The sequence below is a fragment of the Gopherus evgoodei genome, chromosome 22 (assembly GCF_007399415.2).
Source record: "Gopherus evgoodei ecotype Sinaloan lineage chromosome 22, rGopEvg1_v1.p, whole genome shotgun sequence".
NCBI lineage: Eukaryota > Metazoa > Chordata > Testudines > Testudinidae > Gopherus > Gopherus evgoodei.
In genome coordinates this window covers 5,429,788-5,447,647 of record NC_044343.1, presented here as the reverse complement: position 1 = coordinate 5,447,647, position 17,860 = coordinate 5,429,788, and the positions used below count along the sequence as shown (strand labels likewise).

The 17,860-nt window shown below is 52.9% G+C and overlaps 3 protein-coding genes across 3 annotated transcripts in view; 2 read left to right on the top strand and 1 right to left on the bottom strand.

Annotated features, from left to right (window-relative positions):
• PLPPR3 (phospholipid phosphatase related 3) overlaps positions 1–15,314 on the bottom strand; it is a 34,960-nt gene extending 19,646 nt beyond the window's left edge. The window contains exons 1-3 of the mRNA XM_030540772.1: positions 15,230–15,314; positions 12,972–13,068; positions 1,346–1,741 (exon numbers count right to left, since the gene is read on the bottom strand). The gene's annotated coding sequence lies outside the window, so the exon portion shown is untranslated. The remainder of the gene's footprint in view (positions 1–1,345; positions 1,742–12,971; positions 13,069–15,229) is intronic.
• Positions 696–7,890, top strand: LOC115638788 (complement factor D-like). Its single transcript, XM_030540779.1, has 5 exons — positions 696–947; positions 2,430–2,586; positions 3,069–3,213; positions 4,043–4,300; positions 7,192–7,890. Exons 1-5 carry the CDS (start codon positions 890–892, stop codon positions 7,345–7,347), a joined length of 774 nt encoding a protein of 257 aa, XP_030396639.1. The 5' UTR covers positions 696–889; the 3' UTR covers positions 7,348–7,890.
• On the top strand, positions 10,275–16,411 carry LOC115638786 (mast cell protease 1A-like). The gene is made up of 5 exons (XM_030540777.1): positions 10,275–10,850; positions 11,534–11,690; positions 12,115–12,250; positions 13,931–14,197; positions 15,324–16,411. Exons 1-5 carry the CDS (start codon positions 10,700–10,702, stop codon positions 15,471–15,473), a joined length of 861 nt encoding a protein of 286 aa, XP_030396637.1. The 5' UTR covers positions 10,275–10,699; the 3' UTR covers positions 15,474–16,411.
• The last annotated feature ends 1,449 nt before the right edge of the window (positions 16,412–17,860 follow it).

The following is a 17,860-nucleotide window of genomic DNA, read 5'->3' as shown; positions in this document are numbered from 1 at the left end:
GATGTTGATGTCTGTATTGTTACAAACATTCTGAACACACACACACACACACACACACACACACTTACTTTCTCCCTTTCACTCACACCAGACCTTTACCTTTCTTTCTGGCCAGTTACATTGCAGATTATTTACCAGTGTCACTTGGCCACTAGCCACAGGGTGGCTTCCCTGAGATCTCAGACTATTCCCTTCCCTTGGTCAAAGTTCTGTCTCATGGCCTTGCCCTATGTTTAGGGCTATCAGAGGGGTGCAATAACCCCATCACTGAATTTAACAAGGGCAAAAAAACCGTGCTGGTTTGCAGCCCTGGAGACCAAAGTCCTGGCTTCCTCCCCAGCACAGGTGCGCAGAGAGAGGAATCAGGTTGCAGCAGTTCCTCCAGTGACGTGGCCTGTCCTGGAGGGAGCTTTGCTAAGGAGGAAGTTCACTCAATGGCCCATTCAATTTTGCACAACCAGGGGCAGGCAGGGAAGGGGATTTTTCCATTCTTTGTTCTTCAGACATGAGCAATTGGGGAATGAACTCTGCCTGCCCCTTTTGTGTTTGAAGAGCAAACAAACATTGCAGAAATCCCCTTCCAGGGAAGCCAGGCTTCAGCAGCTGGGATGGGCTGCTTCCTCCTTGGGCTGTTTGTGTTGAGAAATCATGAGCTAGCCCCTGGCACCGCTACAACCAAAAGGCCATTCCAGGCTGAGCACTCAACAGCTGTTGCAAATTTCCTCCCAACTCTGGCTTTCCTGGAAATCTCCTTTTTTCCCCTTCATCCCCCACCCCCAAAGCTTTATTATAAAAGGGAGGTCTCTGCTCTCACTCCCAGCAGAGCCGCCTATATCAAGACAAGACACAGCCTGAATTAGAGACAGATCTGCCGTAATCTGCGGCCAGCATGGGTCACCTTTCGTCCTTCCTAGCTCTGATTGTTCTGCTGGGCATCTCGGTGTGTGGTGAGTGCGTCCGTTCTCTGACCCTTCCCATACTCCCCGCTCTCTTTTCTGACTCATGCGGGCATGGCAGAGACATGGGTCTGCATGGGAGGTGGATACTGCAGGGCAGGCCTAGCTAAGAACTGACCCAATAAGTGAAGCAGATGGGTGTCTGTGCCGTAGTAATGTGCTGCCTTGCCACATAAAGGGGCAATTTAACTTTATAGTCTCAGCAGCAGGCCTAGGGGAACCTAGGACATTTCACCACTTTCTCCAGCCCCTTCCAGCTGAGGATCTCAAAGCACTTTATCAACCCAAAGGAAGTGTCACGACCACCATTTTATGTATGGGGAAACTGAGGCACAGAGCCGAGACGGGACTTGTCCACAGTCACCCAGCAGATCAGTGGCAGAACTCACCTCTCCTGCGTCCCAGTCCATTGTGCCAGCCACTAGGCAACATGGCCTCCCCTGGGATTAGGATACCATGGTGACTGTTGCTGGATGGATCTACAGCTGAGGTTTCCTCCATACCAAGGACTGAGATGGCGGGGGAGGAAGGTGGGGGGCACTGTTCATCTTCTTCTAGGTCGCTGAGCTGGGATCATGTACTAGAATCTGGTGCGGATCTTTCCCATGGTGGATGCAGGTACTGGCCATTGGTAAATATTGATTAAGGCCTCCTGCTATTCTCCCAAGCATGCAGTTGATCCACTGCTGCAGAACATTCGGAAAAATCTTCAGCCGAAACACCTGGAAGCATCTCACGTTTTGTACGTGGGGCTTTCTTTTAACTGTTTCTTCTTCTTCAAGTTTCTGAAGGGGAGAGAAATTTTCTAAGGTCCAGGAAAAAAAAATCTGATTGTCCAACCAGCCAGCAGAGCTCTGCAGACACAATCTAATCGCCTACACCGTGGGCCTGGGCAAAATGATGTTTGAGCATTATTTGCACAGGCAGTCTGACTGCTTAACACACGCTCTGCCCTGTGTTTGTTTTTAAAAAGCCAGGGAGCTGGTGATAGAAACCGGCTGACTCATCCTGGACCCATTTCAGCCCATCGCAAGAGAGACTCGTATGTGACGATACAGATGCGTTACATCCGAGCACTTGCTGAAGGTCCAACCTGCCTGCCCTGCAGTTCCCCCCTTGTGTTTGAAGGCAAACATGCCCTTGTAACTGAATCAGGCAGAGGGGGGTTTCAAACCTGTCTGTCTTACACCCCAGGGGAGTGCCCCACCCAGCTGGCTGCTCTGGGGTGGGCCTCTAAAGATCTCGCTGGAAAACACAAACAGTCCACGAAACAGAATTCTTGTCTCTCATCCATTGGACGAGAAGGTGCTCAGACCCCCCTGGGGATGAGGGCCTGATACGTCCCTAAGCTAGATGCCCTGCTCTGGATGTGCTCCCCCAGCTCCTGTTAATGCTAAGGGGAGACGCTCCACAGGAAAGGAAGGCTGGACAGAGCAGGTTCAGTGGCTAACGTTCTGTTTCTCCTCCCACCAGTGGGTCGCCCCAGGGGCCGTATTCTCGGAGGCTACGAAGCTCCTCCCCACCTGAAACCCTACATGGCTTCCCTGCAGGTGGATGGGAAGCATGTGTGCGGCGGGTTCCTGATCGCCGAGCAGTGGGTGCTGAGCGCGGCTCACTGCCTGGAAGACAAGTGAGTACCGGCCTTCGCGCCCGATGGGGTGGGAGTTGCTGGAGAGAAAGGGGGTGTGGAGGCTGGGGCTAGCTGGTTCTAACACAGACCCCAGTAGTTATTTCAGGGGATGCTCTGGAGTGAAGAGCACGGGCCAGATCTTGCTCCCATCGCAGTCAATGGAGGTTTGTCGCTGATTTCAATGGCTCCAGCCATTAGGGTTGTTAAAGGGTCACTATGAAGGGAAAGCCTGGGGCCCAGCAAGCACTGAGGCTGGATTCCCCTGTCACCCAAGGAGCACGTGTTCCTTCTTAGCCAGGGCTGGGCCCACAGGCAGGAGAGTCTGGGTTGACTCTCGATGGCTGGGAAAGGCAGAGGCTGACTACTGGTGATCGCTGTACATCGGGGTGAAGTGTACAGCCGGGAGGGACCGGAAAGGTCTCGCAGGTCAGTGCTGGGGGTGAGCAGAGTGCCTTATGCTACCGTCTCCATCTTGACTACAGGCACGGCAAGCCATTCCAGGTCCTCCTGGGAGCCCACTCTCTCTCACAGCCGGAACCCCACAAGCACCTTTACGGGGTGCGCGCAGAGATCGGCCACCCCGGCAGCAGCAGGGAGACTTACGACGACGACCTGCTGCTCCTCCAGGTGGGCACAACCCACACAGCCACCATCCCCCACTGCAGGCACGGCGCCTCCTACTGACTCCCGTGGGCTTCGGGCCAGGTCCAGCTCCTCAAAGGCACTGAACGCCTGTTGATTTCACAGCTGAGTCTCGCTTGACTGGCCTGAGATCCAACAAGCCTGATACCCCACGGACATCCCTGGCTGGGGTCACCCAATTCACCCCACTGCAAGGGAGAGGAGGATACGCCCAAGGCACCGGCAAGGACAGGGCCCGTTCTATCCACCAGCGGCGGGAGAACCCTCCCCATAAAGCAGCTGCAATCACACTGCTGCAGCAGGGACCGACTCCGTGGGTGCTCCGGGGCTGGAGCTCCCACAGGGGAAAAAAAATAGTGGGTGCTCATCACCCATCAGCCACCTGCCGATCCGCTGGAAGGCACTGGGGGTAAGGGGGTGGAGTGGGGGCAGGAAGAGGCGGAGCGAGAGTGGGGCCTTGGGTGGGGGCCGAGTGGGGACAGGGCCTCGGGGCAGAGTGGGAGTGGAGCACCCACCTGGAAAAATGAAAGTTGGCACCTGTGTCCCGTCACCATTAGTTGGGGTATTTCCCAGGTGATCGCCATGTACCCTGTGCTAACGCAGCGCAGCTCTGTCCCCCTCCAGTGGCCACACCCGGTACAGGTTTGAGTCCCCTCCTGTTCCTTTTAGCTCACGCTGTAGAGAGACTCCTGCTGGAAGATCCAGAGGACCCAGGTTTTATCCCCGCCCAGCGCCCAGCCAGGGGCAGCGTTACAGCTACAGAGTCTGTCTCTTTCACCCTGACTGACCCTTGTCTCTTTGCCTCCCAAATCAGCTAGAGGAGAAAGCGATCCTCAACGAGCATGTGAAGATCCTGCCCTTCCAGAGGCAAGACAGGGATGTCCCCAGTGGCACGGTGTGTGAGGTGGCCGGCTGGGGTAAAATGAGCCACACTGGGAAGCTGCCTGACAAACTGCAGCAGGTGGAGCGTCCGGTGATCAGCCGGGAGATCTGCAACCGCAGGGCCCACCACGACAACACCATCACAGAGAAGATGATGTGCACTGACTCCAGGAAGAAGGACACCTGCACGGTATCTATCTCTGGGGGAAATCGCTCGGCTCAATTCTCTTGCCTGGGGGTGGGGCTGGGGGGGGGTCAGAGCTGCGTCTATGCGTTTGCGTGTATCAGCGCAAACAGGTGTATGAGTGGGTATCTTTGCAGGTGTGTGTGTGTATGATTATTCTGGTAGCCTATCTATCGTCCTGCCCCCAGTGGTAAATACCGAACCATGTAACTTCTGGAGTCCTTGGTCCTTTGCTCTCTCCCTGCAGAGTTCTGGGGCCTAGTTCTCCTCTTAGGCTGGAGTTAGGCCTGACTTGCACCTGTCTAAGAGAGCAGAATCAGGCCCTGAATGTCACCCCCTTGCTGTTGGAAAGAGAGGAAGCAAAATCCTAGTTTGTATGGAGCAGACGTACAATCCCATAGATCTCAAAATGCTCCCCGGAGGTAGGTCTCTCTTATTAGCCCCATTTTACAGATGAGGAACCTGAGGCACAGATCCTTACTACTGGTCACACTGCAAATCAGTGGCCGGATCACCACTGAAGTAAATGGGACAAGGATTTCTCCCTCCGTCTCCTGGCTGTTACCCCCAAATCCACTGCACCAAACAGCCTCGCCTGGATACACGAATAAGGGAAATAACTAAAAGCCTAGATCCTTCCCCCTGCTTTTAGGGCTTGTCCACACGAGGAGCTATTACAGAGTACACTATTTCTGATAACTGCACATGTGGACACTCTTATTCTGAATTAACTTAGTCCAGCGGATTAAACTAATGCACCAGGAATTAAGGTGATTCTGAATGAGGCACTCTCATTCCAGGATAAGCGCATCCAGCCATGGAGTTAGTCTGCTTTAAACTCACACCCTGGATTGATTTTTACGTGTAGCCAAACCCTTAGAGTCAGGTTCTGTCCCATCTCACCAATGACACCTACGCAAGACGGGCGTCGACTGCGCCTGCCCTCACTCCAGAGCATTTGACACCCATTTGCCACAGGTGAAACTGGCAGCACAAGTTATAGCATCTTGACCTAGCCGCCCCCATGAACACTTTGCAAAGCTGAATACAAGATAATTATCAGCATGTGAGCAAACATGCAGAGGTGCTTAATAAAATGTCTAGCTTATCTTCCAGGAAGCTACCCGGCACGCAGCTGCGGTGCAAGTTACACATCTCTTGCTACTTTGGAGCGGGGACTTTGGTTATTTTTTAACCCCACGTAACTTGTTTTCTGTGAGGTGGAAGGGTGGGGAGGTAGTAACCGTGGTTAGATCCAAGCGCTGTGTATGGCTCAAGAGACCACACGGCCTAGTGGATAGGGAATGGAATTGGGAACCGAAAATCCTAGTTAGGAACAAAGGACTTGCCAGGTCCATCTAGCCCGGTAGACAAGAGGGACCAGAACCAGTTGCTTCGGGGGAGCATGCAAGAACTCCACCAGAGGCAAATGTGCTCTGGCAGAGGCCTCCTGTGTGCTCTCTGCCTCAGTTTCCCCATCTGTAGCACTGGGAGGCTCTGGGGGTTAAACTTCCCTGGCTGGACCCTCATCTCTTGCTGCAGAGAGTTCGTGTCATCTCAGATTGGCCTCTTCTCTCAGCTTCTGGCAGCCCTTTCTCTGCCGCCTGACCCCTAGGCCTTGAACGGAGACACCCCTCGAGCAACGGGCCACCCTGAACGCAGAGGGGAGGGAGCTTGATGCTCGAGCCCCTACTCCTGGGGCACTCCCTCAGCCTATCCTTGCACCATTCAAAATGATCCTCAGCTTCCCTGCTCAGGAGAGGGCTGAAGCCGCGGCAGGGGCTGTGTGTCCGGATTGAGCAGAGTTGGGGGCTATAGGAGGGGACTGAGATACATTTGAAGTGCTGGTGGTGGGTAGGGCTGGAATAGCAGGGGTGCTGCCAGCTAGTGGGGTGCTCTGGCAGAGCCGGGGCATGGGAGACATGTCTGTGCTTTGGAGCCAGCACACTTGGTTTCTCCCTTTCTGACAGACGTGCAGCCAGATCCAGGTTTCAAAGACTGAGCCTCCCTCCCAGACCCCACCCTGTGATCCTCGTCAATCCACATCCCCTCTGCCCCCCAGAACCTGCCAGCCGCCGGGGCTCCCACACTAGCCTTGACGAGCAGCTGCGCTGGGGTGACAGTGTCCGTGGGCGAGCTGCAGGGCACTGGGGCCCTGCTCTCTCTGAACCCCATCTGGGGTTACCCAGTGCTCCGGTCCCATCAGCTTGCTTGTAACCCCAGACGACTGAGCCGCCAACCCCCATCCTAGCCTGTGGGGGACAATCTGTTCCCACTCCCCTCTCATTCAGTCTCATCCTGATCTAATAGGTAGGGATTAGTTCAAGGCCTGAGGTTTAGCATAATTAATGATGACCTATTAAATTGGGATATTCCTCACATTCCTATAAATGTCCCATCTCCTTTCGGGACCTATTCCTGTCTCTACTGTGTGTGCCTGGGCCGATCACTCTGCTCTTCTGTGTTTCCAGGTCCCCTCCTGTCCCTTGTCTATGTAGCCTGTGGGTTCCTCGGGGTGGGGTGTGTCATGCTTTGGGTCTGTGCAGCACCTGGCACAATAGGGCCTTGATCTCAGGCAGAGCTTCTTTTATCAAATATTGCCTTATTTGATACAATACAAATAATGGGGAGACACAGGGCAAACTTCCGCCCAGCATCTTGGGCAAGGGCGGCAGGTGTACATAACAGATGCTCTTCTAGCCTGGGAAGAGCGGGGATGGGTAGCCATGCCCAGCATGGGGCTGATGTGAGAGGAAGGCTGGCAGACAGCCTGGCTCCCAGCATAGCCACTGGCTGCTGAGCAGGCCCAGAAGGGGGAGGAGGAGGCACAGTGCCATCCGCGGTATGTGGCAAACTGACCTCCACCCCGAGGCTGATCCTGTGACTTGATTCTCCAGGGGGATTCCGGCGGGCCGCTCGTTTGCAATGGGATCGCCGAAGGGGTGGTGGCTGCCGGCTCTCGGGTCTGTGGGAACCATAAGAAGCCCGGAATCTACACTCGGATCCCCCCCTACGTCGACTGGATCGAGAGAGTCATGGCTTCAGCTAACTGAAGGCGGACGGGTCAGCCATGGACTGGAAGGGACCGGCTGCCTGGCCCCTGCAGGGGCACACAGCAGACTCCACGCTATTTCCCAAGGGCAGGGCTAGCAGCTAGCATGGCAGAGAGCACTCAGACACTGCAAACGTCAATGTAACCGGACATTGGAGGCTTATGGGGTGCCCCACCCCTGCTTTCAGCTGCCCTTGCAATCAGATAAGCTCACTGCACTTCCCTGCAAGCAGCATCCCGGAAAGGGGAGCAGTCACCCCGAGGACTGGCTTCTTCCACCCAACACAACAGCTGCTCCTGGAAACCACTCAGCCCAGTTCTCCTGTCTGCAAAGAGATATGTCTGGCCTGCCAAAGGGGCGGTTTGCAAGGGAGTGGGAAGGGAAAGAGGTTTTCACCCTACAGGATGGGGCTCAAGGCAGGATTTCAGGTGGCATCTTGTCAACTCTGCCCTCCCCAGTGCAAGCCAGCTCCGGTGCAAACCTGACCGGCTGTGGCTGTTAGCAGTGAGCACAAGTATTGCAATAAAAGGGAACTGACTGTAACTGCGGGTCATCAGAGTCATTGGAGTTGCACAGATGTGACACACTGGGGGTCAAATTGGGGGGGGGGGTTTCCTGGGGGAGGGGAAAGTGTCACAGGATTTTTCCCCATCCCACATCAGACGTGGCCCTTCCTCAGTTTTCCCACACGGTCCACCCACTATCTCATGTTCTGGTGGCACTTCACTCTCCTGCTTTTAGATTTGAGATTCTCATGCAGCACCGTGATTTAGCCCTCTGACCAAACCAGAGTCCATTCCCTCCCCTTCGCAACCCCTCCACCCCCCCCACACACACTGTTGGAGAGGTGGGGGTAAACAAAAGGTCAGCCAAACAAGGCAGACGTTCACCAATCTCACGCCAATCAAATGGGGCCACACAACGCGCCGCCTCCACCGAGCTACAGTTCCCCTTCCAGTCCTGTCCTGGCTCATGGGTTCATTTGCACAGGGCAAGAGGAGACAGCGTGAGGGAGGGCACTGCTTCCTCCCTCCCTCCCTGGATGGCCCAGCCTGGACCCCTGAGCAAGTACGTCTCAATTCCCTTCCTCTCCAGCCTGCCCAGGCTCCTTGCTTCAGGAGCCATCCCTCCCGCAGGCCTCCTAATTCCCTTCCGAGGCAGGGGCTGCTGTCCCCGGCTGCGGGCCTTGCCCTCTGGCTGGTGGCTCTCTGGCCTCCCTGCGGCTCTCCGCCATGCTCACCTGCCCTAACCCATCAGCTGGGAGGCAGATCCCTAGGCTCTGGTGGGGCTGAGCGCAACTCCCCTTAAAGGGCCAGTGCACCCTGTGATGGGAGGTGCTGATTTATTCAGTGCTGGCGCAACAGCCCTCAGGGTTGAAGGCATCTGCCCACCGCACAGGTGGTGGCGGGGTGAGAATCCCGCACATAGCACCACAGCCCTGCCCTGGAGGGATGAAAGGGGAGCTGTTTCTGGGCAGGCCAATGGTTGCTGGCTGGGGGGAGGGTTTGGAGCAGGCACTTTTTCCACTGAGGCCGGGGTGGAGACTCATCAAACTCATCACACCTTCCAGGCATCACCTAAGCTGGATCAGAACTGAAAGGCCAAAGAAAGACTCTCCCCTCGCCAGCCCTCTGGTTGCTACTATTGTACTGATGAGTATTGGGTAGGTGATGCCAAGAAACGCTTGGTCCTTGACACTATGTGGAAGACACGGTTCCTGTCTCAATGGGCTTCCAGTCTGGAGCACTTTTCCTGCTGAGGACATCTACTGATCTCTCCCAGTCTATCTCCCAATCCTCTGAAGGTCTCATTCATCCCTAGTGGAGCTTCATTGATTTCCAGGCAGCTACACCAGGGATGAATTTGGCTTCAATGCTCATGGGGAGTCTCCTTGTCTGAAGGGAAGGCTGCATAGACAGATGGGAATCACCAAACTGGATCAGAACTGAGGTCCGCTATCCTATTTCTGACCAGTAGCCAGCACTGGCTGCTTCAGAGGAAGGTGTAAGATCTATACAGTAGAAAGTTATGAAGTCATCTTTTCTAGTTACCATCAGTTAGAGGTTGGTTTACCCCTTGAAGCAGGGGGGTTCATATCCCCATAGATCTTGAGCTAATTGGTATCTTGTGGCCATAAGTTCCACAGGTTCATTGTGCCCGTTCTAATGCCAGCTGCCATTCAAAGAAACGAGAACCTGGGGAACTGGGAGTCTGCGGTGGTTTTGCATGGGAGCAGGATGGGAATCCCAGTTGAGCCATGCTGGTTTGTAGTATCTGCCAGGGAGGGAGAAACTTTCAAACTGATGGCAAAGTTCAACTAAGCAAAATAAAAACCCAGCCACAAACTGTGCCAGGTTCGTTGGGAAACAGTCGTGCCCAGTTGTGGATTCTCCCTGGGGGCTTTGATGCCTCTGGAGATGACAAGGTAAGGAACTAGCATGGATGCTGCATGGACTTAAAAAACTGCAAACGTCTCCCAAACTTTGCTTCCCCAGACCAAGGCAGATCCATGTCCAAATTACACACTGTGAGATGCGGGGGGCATCCAGGGGGTCCGATGGCTCTGAACTTGGAGCTGGACAGTTACATAAACAAACCACCATCTCACCAGCTGCCCCTCCCAGCTGCCTCCAGGGCAAAGCCTGATTGCCGTGCATTCCCTATGCAGCCCGCTCAGTCAAAGCGAAGGTGCAGAACGCACCGCAGGTGAGCAGCGATCAGGGCTCTGGAGTCAACAGAAGTCCGGTGCTTGGGGGCCTCCGGCTCACCAGGGATCAAGGCTGCTTATTGGATGTTGCATGACACCCCCTCAACACAGGCTGTTGTGTACTTTGCCCTTTACACAACAGCGATAGCACAAAGAAACCACTGGCACAGTAACCAAATAACCATATTACTAACAACATACAAGGCCTCGTTACACGCACACACACACACTGTTGCTCTGACTGGGTTCTAAAACCTAGAGCCCAGTGAGCACCACTCGAGGGCTCCCAAATTACTTAAAGGGAAACCACCCAGTTCCGCTACACTGCACAGTCCAACAGACGTGCTGCTCTCCATCTCTGCTTCCCTTCCCGCCCAAACCTGCAGGAAGATGATCAGGCCCTAGCATCTGCCTTGGTTTTACTTGTACATAAGGAAGTGAGCTGAGACCCTGCAAACTCATTCCTGAGGGGAATGCACTTTGGGGGCTCTTTCCCAAGTCCTTGAAGCTGGGACGGGCGCTCAGCACGATGGAGCATGGACTCTGCTGTTAGACTTGGCCTCACCCGCCTTCTCTCGCGTCTCCTCTGAGCAGGTTCTACTCTCTGTGGCTCTGTGGTTTCCGTTTTGCAGAGAAAGCACCTTCATGCTGATCCAAGCAATTTGCTGCTCCCTTCAAAGGCATAAGAGCCAGGCTGCGTTTTTATTTCAGCCTAGTCACGCTTCGAGGACACAAGAGATGGAGAGATCCTGCATTGTCCTGCTGGGGCTGCTGCTGGCATGTTCCTGCCATGCAGGTAAGTGAATCGCACACCTGGGCCCGCTCTTGTTTCTCTGGCAGGATCTGCACTAGCCATGGAGCTGTGTCATAGCAAACCCCACCTGCTCACTCCCTCACCTGGCATTGCACTTTGCACAGGCTTTGGCTACAGCTGCAGTCAGATCCAGCCACTCTTCTAACATGTGATACAGCTGAGAGGCAGTGGGCATATGCGGGGGAGCAGTATTCGACATCATGTCTTCTGGCCTTAGAGATCACAGGAGCCACATGCAGGGGTAGAGATGTGTAAACTCCCTGTGACACTGGGAGCACAATCTTCCACTCCCTCCAGGTTTTCCTGCATCCGACTCACCAGCTGTCGGGCGCATGTCTGTTTCCACCACTCACCCCACCAGTCTCCAGGCTTTGGTTTCTAGAGCCTGGTGAACGCTGGACTCCCCTTAGCCAGGTCCTGCATGGACGCACAGCTGGCTGGAATGGCGGCCGCCCTCATGATCTTACACGCAGGTCAAATTTTGCCCTGGGTTGCACCACTTTGCTGGGGTTGAACCCGATCTTCTTGCTGCTTGGCTGTCCCAGCTGCTGTCCCGGAGAAGCGCAGGTATGCTCAGACCAGTGGACAGCATGAATCCTGACGTCCGCTCTCTCTCTGCTCTGACAAGCGACAGCAGATAAACTCCGTTTTCTCCCCTTCGGCAGGCAAGCAGGATGCTCTGATCCTCGGGGGACGCAGAGTGCAGAATCACTCCAGGCCCTACATGGCCGTCCTGGAAAGCGATTATAAGGAAATCCTGTGTGATGGGTTCCTGATCCAGCCAGAGTGGGTGATGACTGCAGCCCACTGCAGGAGCTCCAGGTGGGTGCCTTGATCATTCAGCTGAAGGCTCCTGGGAAATAGGCTCCTGGGGAGCTGGAGGCATAAACCCACCCTGCACCGTGGGCTGCACATAAAGGAAGAACTAGCCCCAATGCGTCCCCTCTTCCTCCATACACTGCACAGCCAGGATTCGTAGCTTCTAGCAGGCCTCTCTCTCCCCATGCTCTTACACTGCACTAGTCAGTCACAGCTTCTCAAATGAGGAAACTAAGGCACAGGGAGGAAAAGTGACTTACTGAAGGGCTCACCCAGCCAGTCAGTAGCAGACAGGCTGAGAATCCTGGTCTCCTGTTTCTGAGCCCCGCTGCTTTAGCCACGGAACCACGCTGCCTGTCTCATGGACAGTGCACAGGGTCTGGGTTGCCGGTGATGTCTCTGTTCAAGGGAATGTTCCTTCTCACAGAAACATGCGAGTCCTGATTGTGCTGGGGGTCGAGCTGCTGAGCGAGAGGTCCAACCACATATGGGACATCGCAAAGTTTTACCAGCACCCTGATTACGACTCCACCACCTTGGAAAATGACATCATGCTGGTCCAAGTAAGTACCTCCTCCCAGTTCTCACCCAATTCCAGGGAGCCCAAGGTCATCATCACAGTTAAACACAAGGGCTGAAAGCTGGGGAGTGTAGGGATCACTCCAAATCCACATCACCAGCGTGTGTGTGTGAGAAAGAAAGAAAGAAAGAAAGAAAGAAAGAAAGAAAGAAAGAAAGAAAGAAAGAAAGAAAGAAAGAAAGAAAGAAAGAAAGAAAGAAAGAAAAGCCTGTGCTATAGTAATTGAGTTTTATTTGATAGTCAGGCTTCTCCTGCTGCTGGGATGTCCTAGTTCTTTGGCAATGGCTAATATTCCAGGGCTGACGAGTTTATGCTCCATGGACAGAGGAGCATGTAGCAAAAATGATGAATCGAGAGACCTGGGGGAGTCTCCCCTGGAATTGCCCAATGGGACAATTTGCCTGGCTACTTAACATCTCCAGGGCTTGACGCTCCACTGCCCTGCACCTGCTGCAGGCATCGGCACCTGTGCAAAGCACTACTGAATTGTAGCTCTTTGCACTGGTGTAAATGACCACGGGCGTTGCAAGCCAAGGGTGAAACCTGGACCAGCGTTTCTAGGTTATTTGACTGCCCTCCCCGGTTCAAAGGGGCTCGTGCAAATCATTCAATCAGTTCTTTGTAGATGTGCTATTTCTGACGCTGGGAATGAGGACAAGGGGGTTCAACATCTGCCCTGCTGTGTATGTCCCACTTGCATGTACCTTTTCAGTCTCAGGATGCTCTGGTGTCGCTGACAGCATGATCTTTGTTGGCTATCGCTTTGCAACGCTACTTTATAACCTGCTTTTGATGGGCTACCTGCAAAAGGGAGGGGATATAATGTCAAACTAAGAAACACAGATACATAAAAAAATAGATTCGCTGACAATCTAGGCTAGAAAAGCCTTTGGTTTCACGGTTCTTTCTGCCAGGAGGGACCAAGGTTTTAAAAACTGGGAGATTATATTTTAGATTGTATTACATCAGTGCCTTGGTATCTGAACTGAGAGCCCCTGTGCTTGGCTCTGCGCAGACAGCGATTAAGAGACAGACCCTGCTGGAAGCCCTCACAGTCTAAACAGGCAAAGGTGGGGAGAGGCAAAAGAGGCTGAAAATATTCTCAAAAGCACCAAAGTCCCTGTGAGCTGATGGGTGTTCAGCACTTTTAAACACCAGTTCTCTTTTCTAGGTCCCTAAAATACAGGGATTTGAACTCCAAGTTTTTTTAAATCTTGGCTCTACTTTCCGACAGATAAAAATGCCTGACTTTTCCTCTAGAGGGCACCAGGCTCCATCAAAGGCAGCCACTGTGTATTTAAAGCAGAGGTGGGCGAAATGTGTATTTCCAGCCAAAGGCCCAGAGTCTAAGATCCCTCCACCAAACCCAAAACGCTGGCCCATCACAGGCCCCTTAGCAGACAGGCTAAGATGCTTCCCAGAGACCTTGTACCCCTTGAGCATTGACTAGGATGACCAGACCGCAAGTGTGAAAAATCGGGACAGGGGTGCGGGGTAACAGGCGCCTACATAAGACAAAGCCCCAAATCTCGGGACTGTCCCTCTAAAATCAGAACATCTGATCACCCTAGCATTGACTGACAAACAAAAGGGCATTAGGTCCTGTGCTAAGCAACTGAGTGAAGAAGCATGTGCTGTGAATTCATTCTCCCACTGTCCGCAGCTGAACACCCCTGTTCCCTATGATAACACGGTTCAACCAGTGAAACTCCCGCAGCAGGACAGGGAGATCCCCTGCACAGCTGCCTGCAGCACCGCCGGCTGGGGACGCACCAGGAATGGCGATAAGGATGCATCAGGGACGCACAGCCAGGTTCTGCAGGAGGTGAACGTCACCCTGGTTCCTAGGAAGTCTTGCGCATCACTCCACATACGGAAAATCACCAGGAATATGATCTGTGCTGGGAACAAGGAGCACAACGCCTGCCAGGTACCTTCTTTTCCCTTGCTCACTGAGAAGAGGCCTGATGAGGAGCAGACAGGCTCCAAGGACACAGTTACCAGGGCCACAGTTACCCCAGAAACCCTGGGGGATTTCTTCCCAACGGGGCATCCTGGGTATCTGATTGGCCCCTTACTGTAGCGCAATCAGCAGTCCGTTTCCTGAGTGGTTTAGACCAGGCTGGGCTACAGGCAGACTGTAGGTGATCTGTCTGTGGAACTCATTGCCACAGGATAGCCTCAAGCGCGTAGTAGGTTTCATAAAAGGACTGTATGTTTCTGTTGGTAACAGGAATATCGAGAGTTATGATAATATGGATTTAGGGACAGGGAGGAGGGATATAAATTCGCATGTTTCAGGCCATGATCCAACTGCTAACTATAAGTGGTCAGGAAGAAAGGCTCCCTGGGGGCCCATTATCTCATAACAACCTACTCCTGGGGCTTTTGCAGCTTCTTAAACCTATAAACAGCCAGCACTGTAGGAGGACAGATCCTGGAGCTCTGGTCTGATCCAGTGTGGTAATTCCCACATTTGTCATTAAGATCCAAATTCGGCTGCCAGGCTCATTGGACTGCAGGCTTCCTTCAGCAAGCGTAAAATGCTGCTTGTCTGATTTGTCAGCCTCTCGCCCCCTCTTTGCCCTGGAGCAAGTGACTGAGCGAGAGGCAGGGCGAGACAACGGCAGGCCCACTAAGTTCAAGGGGTGATGCGGCGAGAGGTGGGGGGCCTAGAGGTCAGGTGCTAGCCTGGAACATGGGACTGCTCCTTTGCTGGCTTCCTGTGTGCCCATGGTTAAGTCACTTAAGTCCAGATCAAAGGGATTTAGGCACCTGACTCCCAGAGGATTTAGGTGCCTAACTGCCTTTGAGGATCTGGGCCTTGCTCTCTCGGGGCCTCAGTTCCTCCTCCGTAACCTGGGGACAATAGCACTGCCCCACCTCGCAGAGGGGCAGAAAGGGTAGAGGCAGAGAGTCAGTGAGGTGCTCAGATACTGTGATGATGGGGCCATAGAAGTACTTTAGGTAGTTGCCCTGAGACATGAGTCAGGTCAAGCTTCCATGGTTCCTGTGCTGTTAACATGTGACCTGGCTCTCATGTGTCACGTCTGTAGGGCGACTCGGGCGGGCCGCTGGTTTGCAATGGCGTGGCTGAAGGCGTGGTCTCCTTCGGCAGCAAGAAATGTGGCGAGACCCCGACAGTTTATACCCAGATCTCCAGATACCTGCCGTGGATCAACGAAGTCATCAAGTCGGCCAGTTAAAGGATCCCAGGGGGCTGCTCAACATCCATCCTTCCCATCCAGCAACATCTCCCTTCTGTAAATCCTACCCCAGCACCCCCACCAGGAATGGCTCCCTCACCCTGCTCCCCCAAGTGCTGCTAAGAACCCCACCCACACCTGACTCTATTAAAAACACAAGCCGAGCATGTGCTTGCTTTAACTGCTTCACTGCTGAGCAGAACAGCAGGGGCTCACCCCAGCTGGGTCTGGTGGGCTCTGACGGTGCACAGGATAACGCTGCTGGGGACCCAGGCCTGTCCTAAAGGCAGTGAAAGGATTAAATGGGGAAGAGAGATTTTTACATCTAGATAATCCAGACTGGGAGAGTAATCCATTTGTTCTCTGTTTAATTCAGTGGTGACAGTGATCAGTGTGAGTTAGTGGCTGCACCACTGGGGATAAGAGCCTACTATAGCTAGCAGGGTTACTCCTTTAGCTCAAGCTGTGGACACTCTGCCTTTAGCACTGGAGAGCAGGAGTTCAGTCCCCAGCGACACCACCAGAGGATGATTGTGTGTCCATACCCCAATTTCAATCTCAGCCTGACCACTGATGCTACCAGAACTGGCCGTTAGCTGACCCATGTTGCAATGGCTAGAAAGAGCTCCGAATTCTTCTCTCCTTTATTTGGCCCATGCAAACTCAGGATCTCATTTCCTTTGCCCATATTTTGTTCCACCCACCTGCTGTTTCTTGTCTTATATAGCTTGTAAGTTCTTTGGGGCAGGGACCAGCTCTCTCTGCTTGTACAGCACCGAGCACCAAGAAGCCCTGATTCATTTTGGAAGCTGCTAGGCCCTACCAGAAATACACAAAATAAATAATATCCTGCTGCTATTTTGATACTATGAGGCCTTTTGCTTTTCAGTGTGAAAAATGCTTTTTGTCTGATCCTAATAAATCTGCTTCATACCTGGTGTTTGTGTGAAACCTGCTCAGCAGAATTTTGCCCCTCTCCTACCTTCATTTCTCAGGGAGGATTTATTTGCAAATATTCCATTTACAGACTAGGAATGCCCCCTTTCCACCTCCTTCCAGAGGATGTGTGTGCTAACTGAACCCAGGGCACTGTACATACTGTTTGGGATCAGAGCACCTAAGCTGTGTGTCATATGCCCTATAGTGTATGTGTAACACCAACAGACCCCAGTCGTTGGCAGGCGGGATCAAACCTGGGATCTCTGGAGTTTAGTGCATGAGCCTCTACCACATGAGCTAAAAGCCGACTGGCTGTTAGCTAAAGCTGTGCACAGACTCATTTGATCTCTCGCTCGACGTGGTCTCGGTGCCACTAGCTGGGACAGAACCCCACATCCAGGAGGTGTGTGGGTTACATCTGCATATGATGGGGATTCTCCTTTAGCCCAGCCAAGAGGGGCCTGTATCTGTGCCTATGGGTGCAAGTTCTGGGCCGTGATGTTTTGAGGATAGTGAGTTTGTGAGGCTGAGATAGGAACCCAGAGGAAGCAGTTCTGTAGTTTATCTTATGAGCGCCCATGCACTGAGATCAAGAGAAAAGCTGGGGGAGAGGAAAAACATCTCGTTCTAGTCCCCACTGGCTTTGGCTTTTGAAGTCCCTCCTTGCTCATGGGAGAGGAATGTCATCCCACATCAGCCATCATGTGTCTGTCATGTATACATACGTGTGCACACAACACAGGCTCTGCAGCGCGGCCATCTCTAGTCAAGCTTGGGGGCAGCAGCAGGCAGTTCCTGTGCTGGAGCGCATCAGTCTCTGTTCAGGTAGGCAAGAGGAAGTGAATGCCAAAGCTTTAACACTTGGGGTGGGTATAGCTGCCACTGGGCGACCCATAGATCTGATGCCACCTTGTCTTAGACTGTGATCTCCTCTGAACAGGCCCTAATGCAGTTCCCAAACTTTAACAACCCGTCAACCCCTTTCACTAAAATGTCAAGTCTCGCGAACCCCCTCCTAAAAATAAATGTTTCCAGGGATTTTCTCATTTACCCGAGTATAAATTATAAAAGCAGTAATCTTGGCAATATAACATTTGTTTTTATGACATGCTTATCACACACTATTTATTATTAATTATTTATCATTACAGTATTTTTATTACATTATGAAAACGGCACCACTCTTCCTAGATCTCACTTTGAATAAGCCTGTTATAAGACAAGGCTCCTATGTTTCATCAAGGAGTATCAGATGTGAAACAGCAGGAAGGGATTTAAGGAGCCAACTCAAAGAGTTCCTCCTACACAAGCATTCAGGTCCTGAGCAGTCCAGGCAAACAAAGCACGTAACAACAAAGCTTAAACTTGTTCATCATCATTTTAAAAACTAGACCAGCTGCCTATTTCATTTCAAAAACAGCCAAAAATATCCACCTCCCTTTCCATTT

Excerpts from the sequence above, each read along its gene's own strand:
- LOC115638788 (XM_030540779.1), top strand. The coding sequence starts at position 890 with ATGGGTCACCTTTCGTCCTTCCTAGCTCTGATTGTTCTGCTGGGCATC. Across the intron at positions 3,214-4,042 it reads ACGACCTGCTGCTCCTCCAG|CTAGAGGAGAAAGCGATCCT; the intron begins GTGGGCACAACC and ends CTCCCAAATCAG. Across the intron at positions 4,301-7,191 it reads GGAAGAAGGACACCTGCACG|GGGGATTCCGGCGGGCCGCT; the intron begins GTATCTATCTCT and ends TTGATTCTCCAG.
- LOC115638786 (XM_030540777.1), top strand. The coding sequence starts at position 10,700 with ATGCTGATCCAAGCAATTTGCTGCTCCCTTCAAAGGCATAAGAGCCAG. Across the intron at positions 11,691-12,114 it reads GCCCACTGCAGGAGCTCCAG|AAACATGCGAGTCCTGATTG; the intron begins GTGGGTGCCTTG and ends TCCTTCTCACAG. Across the intron at positions 14,198-15,323 it reads AGGAGCACAACGCCTGCCAG|GGCGACTCGGGCGGGCCGCT; the intron begins GTACCTTCTTTT and ends TCACGTCTGTAG.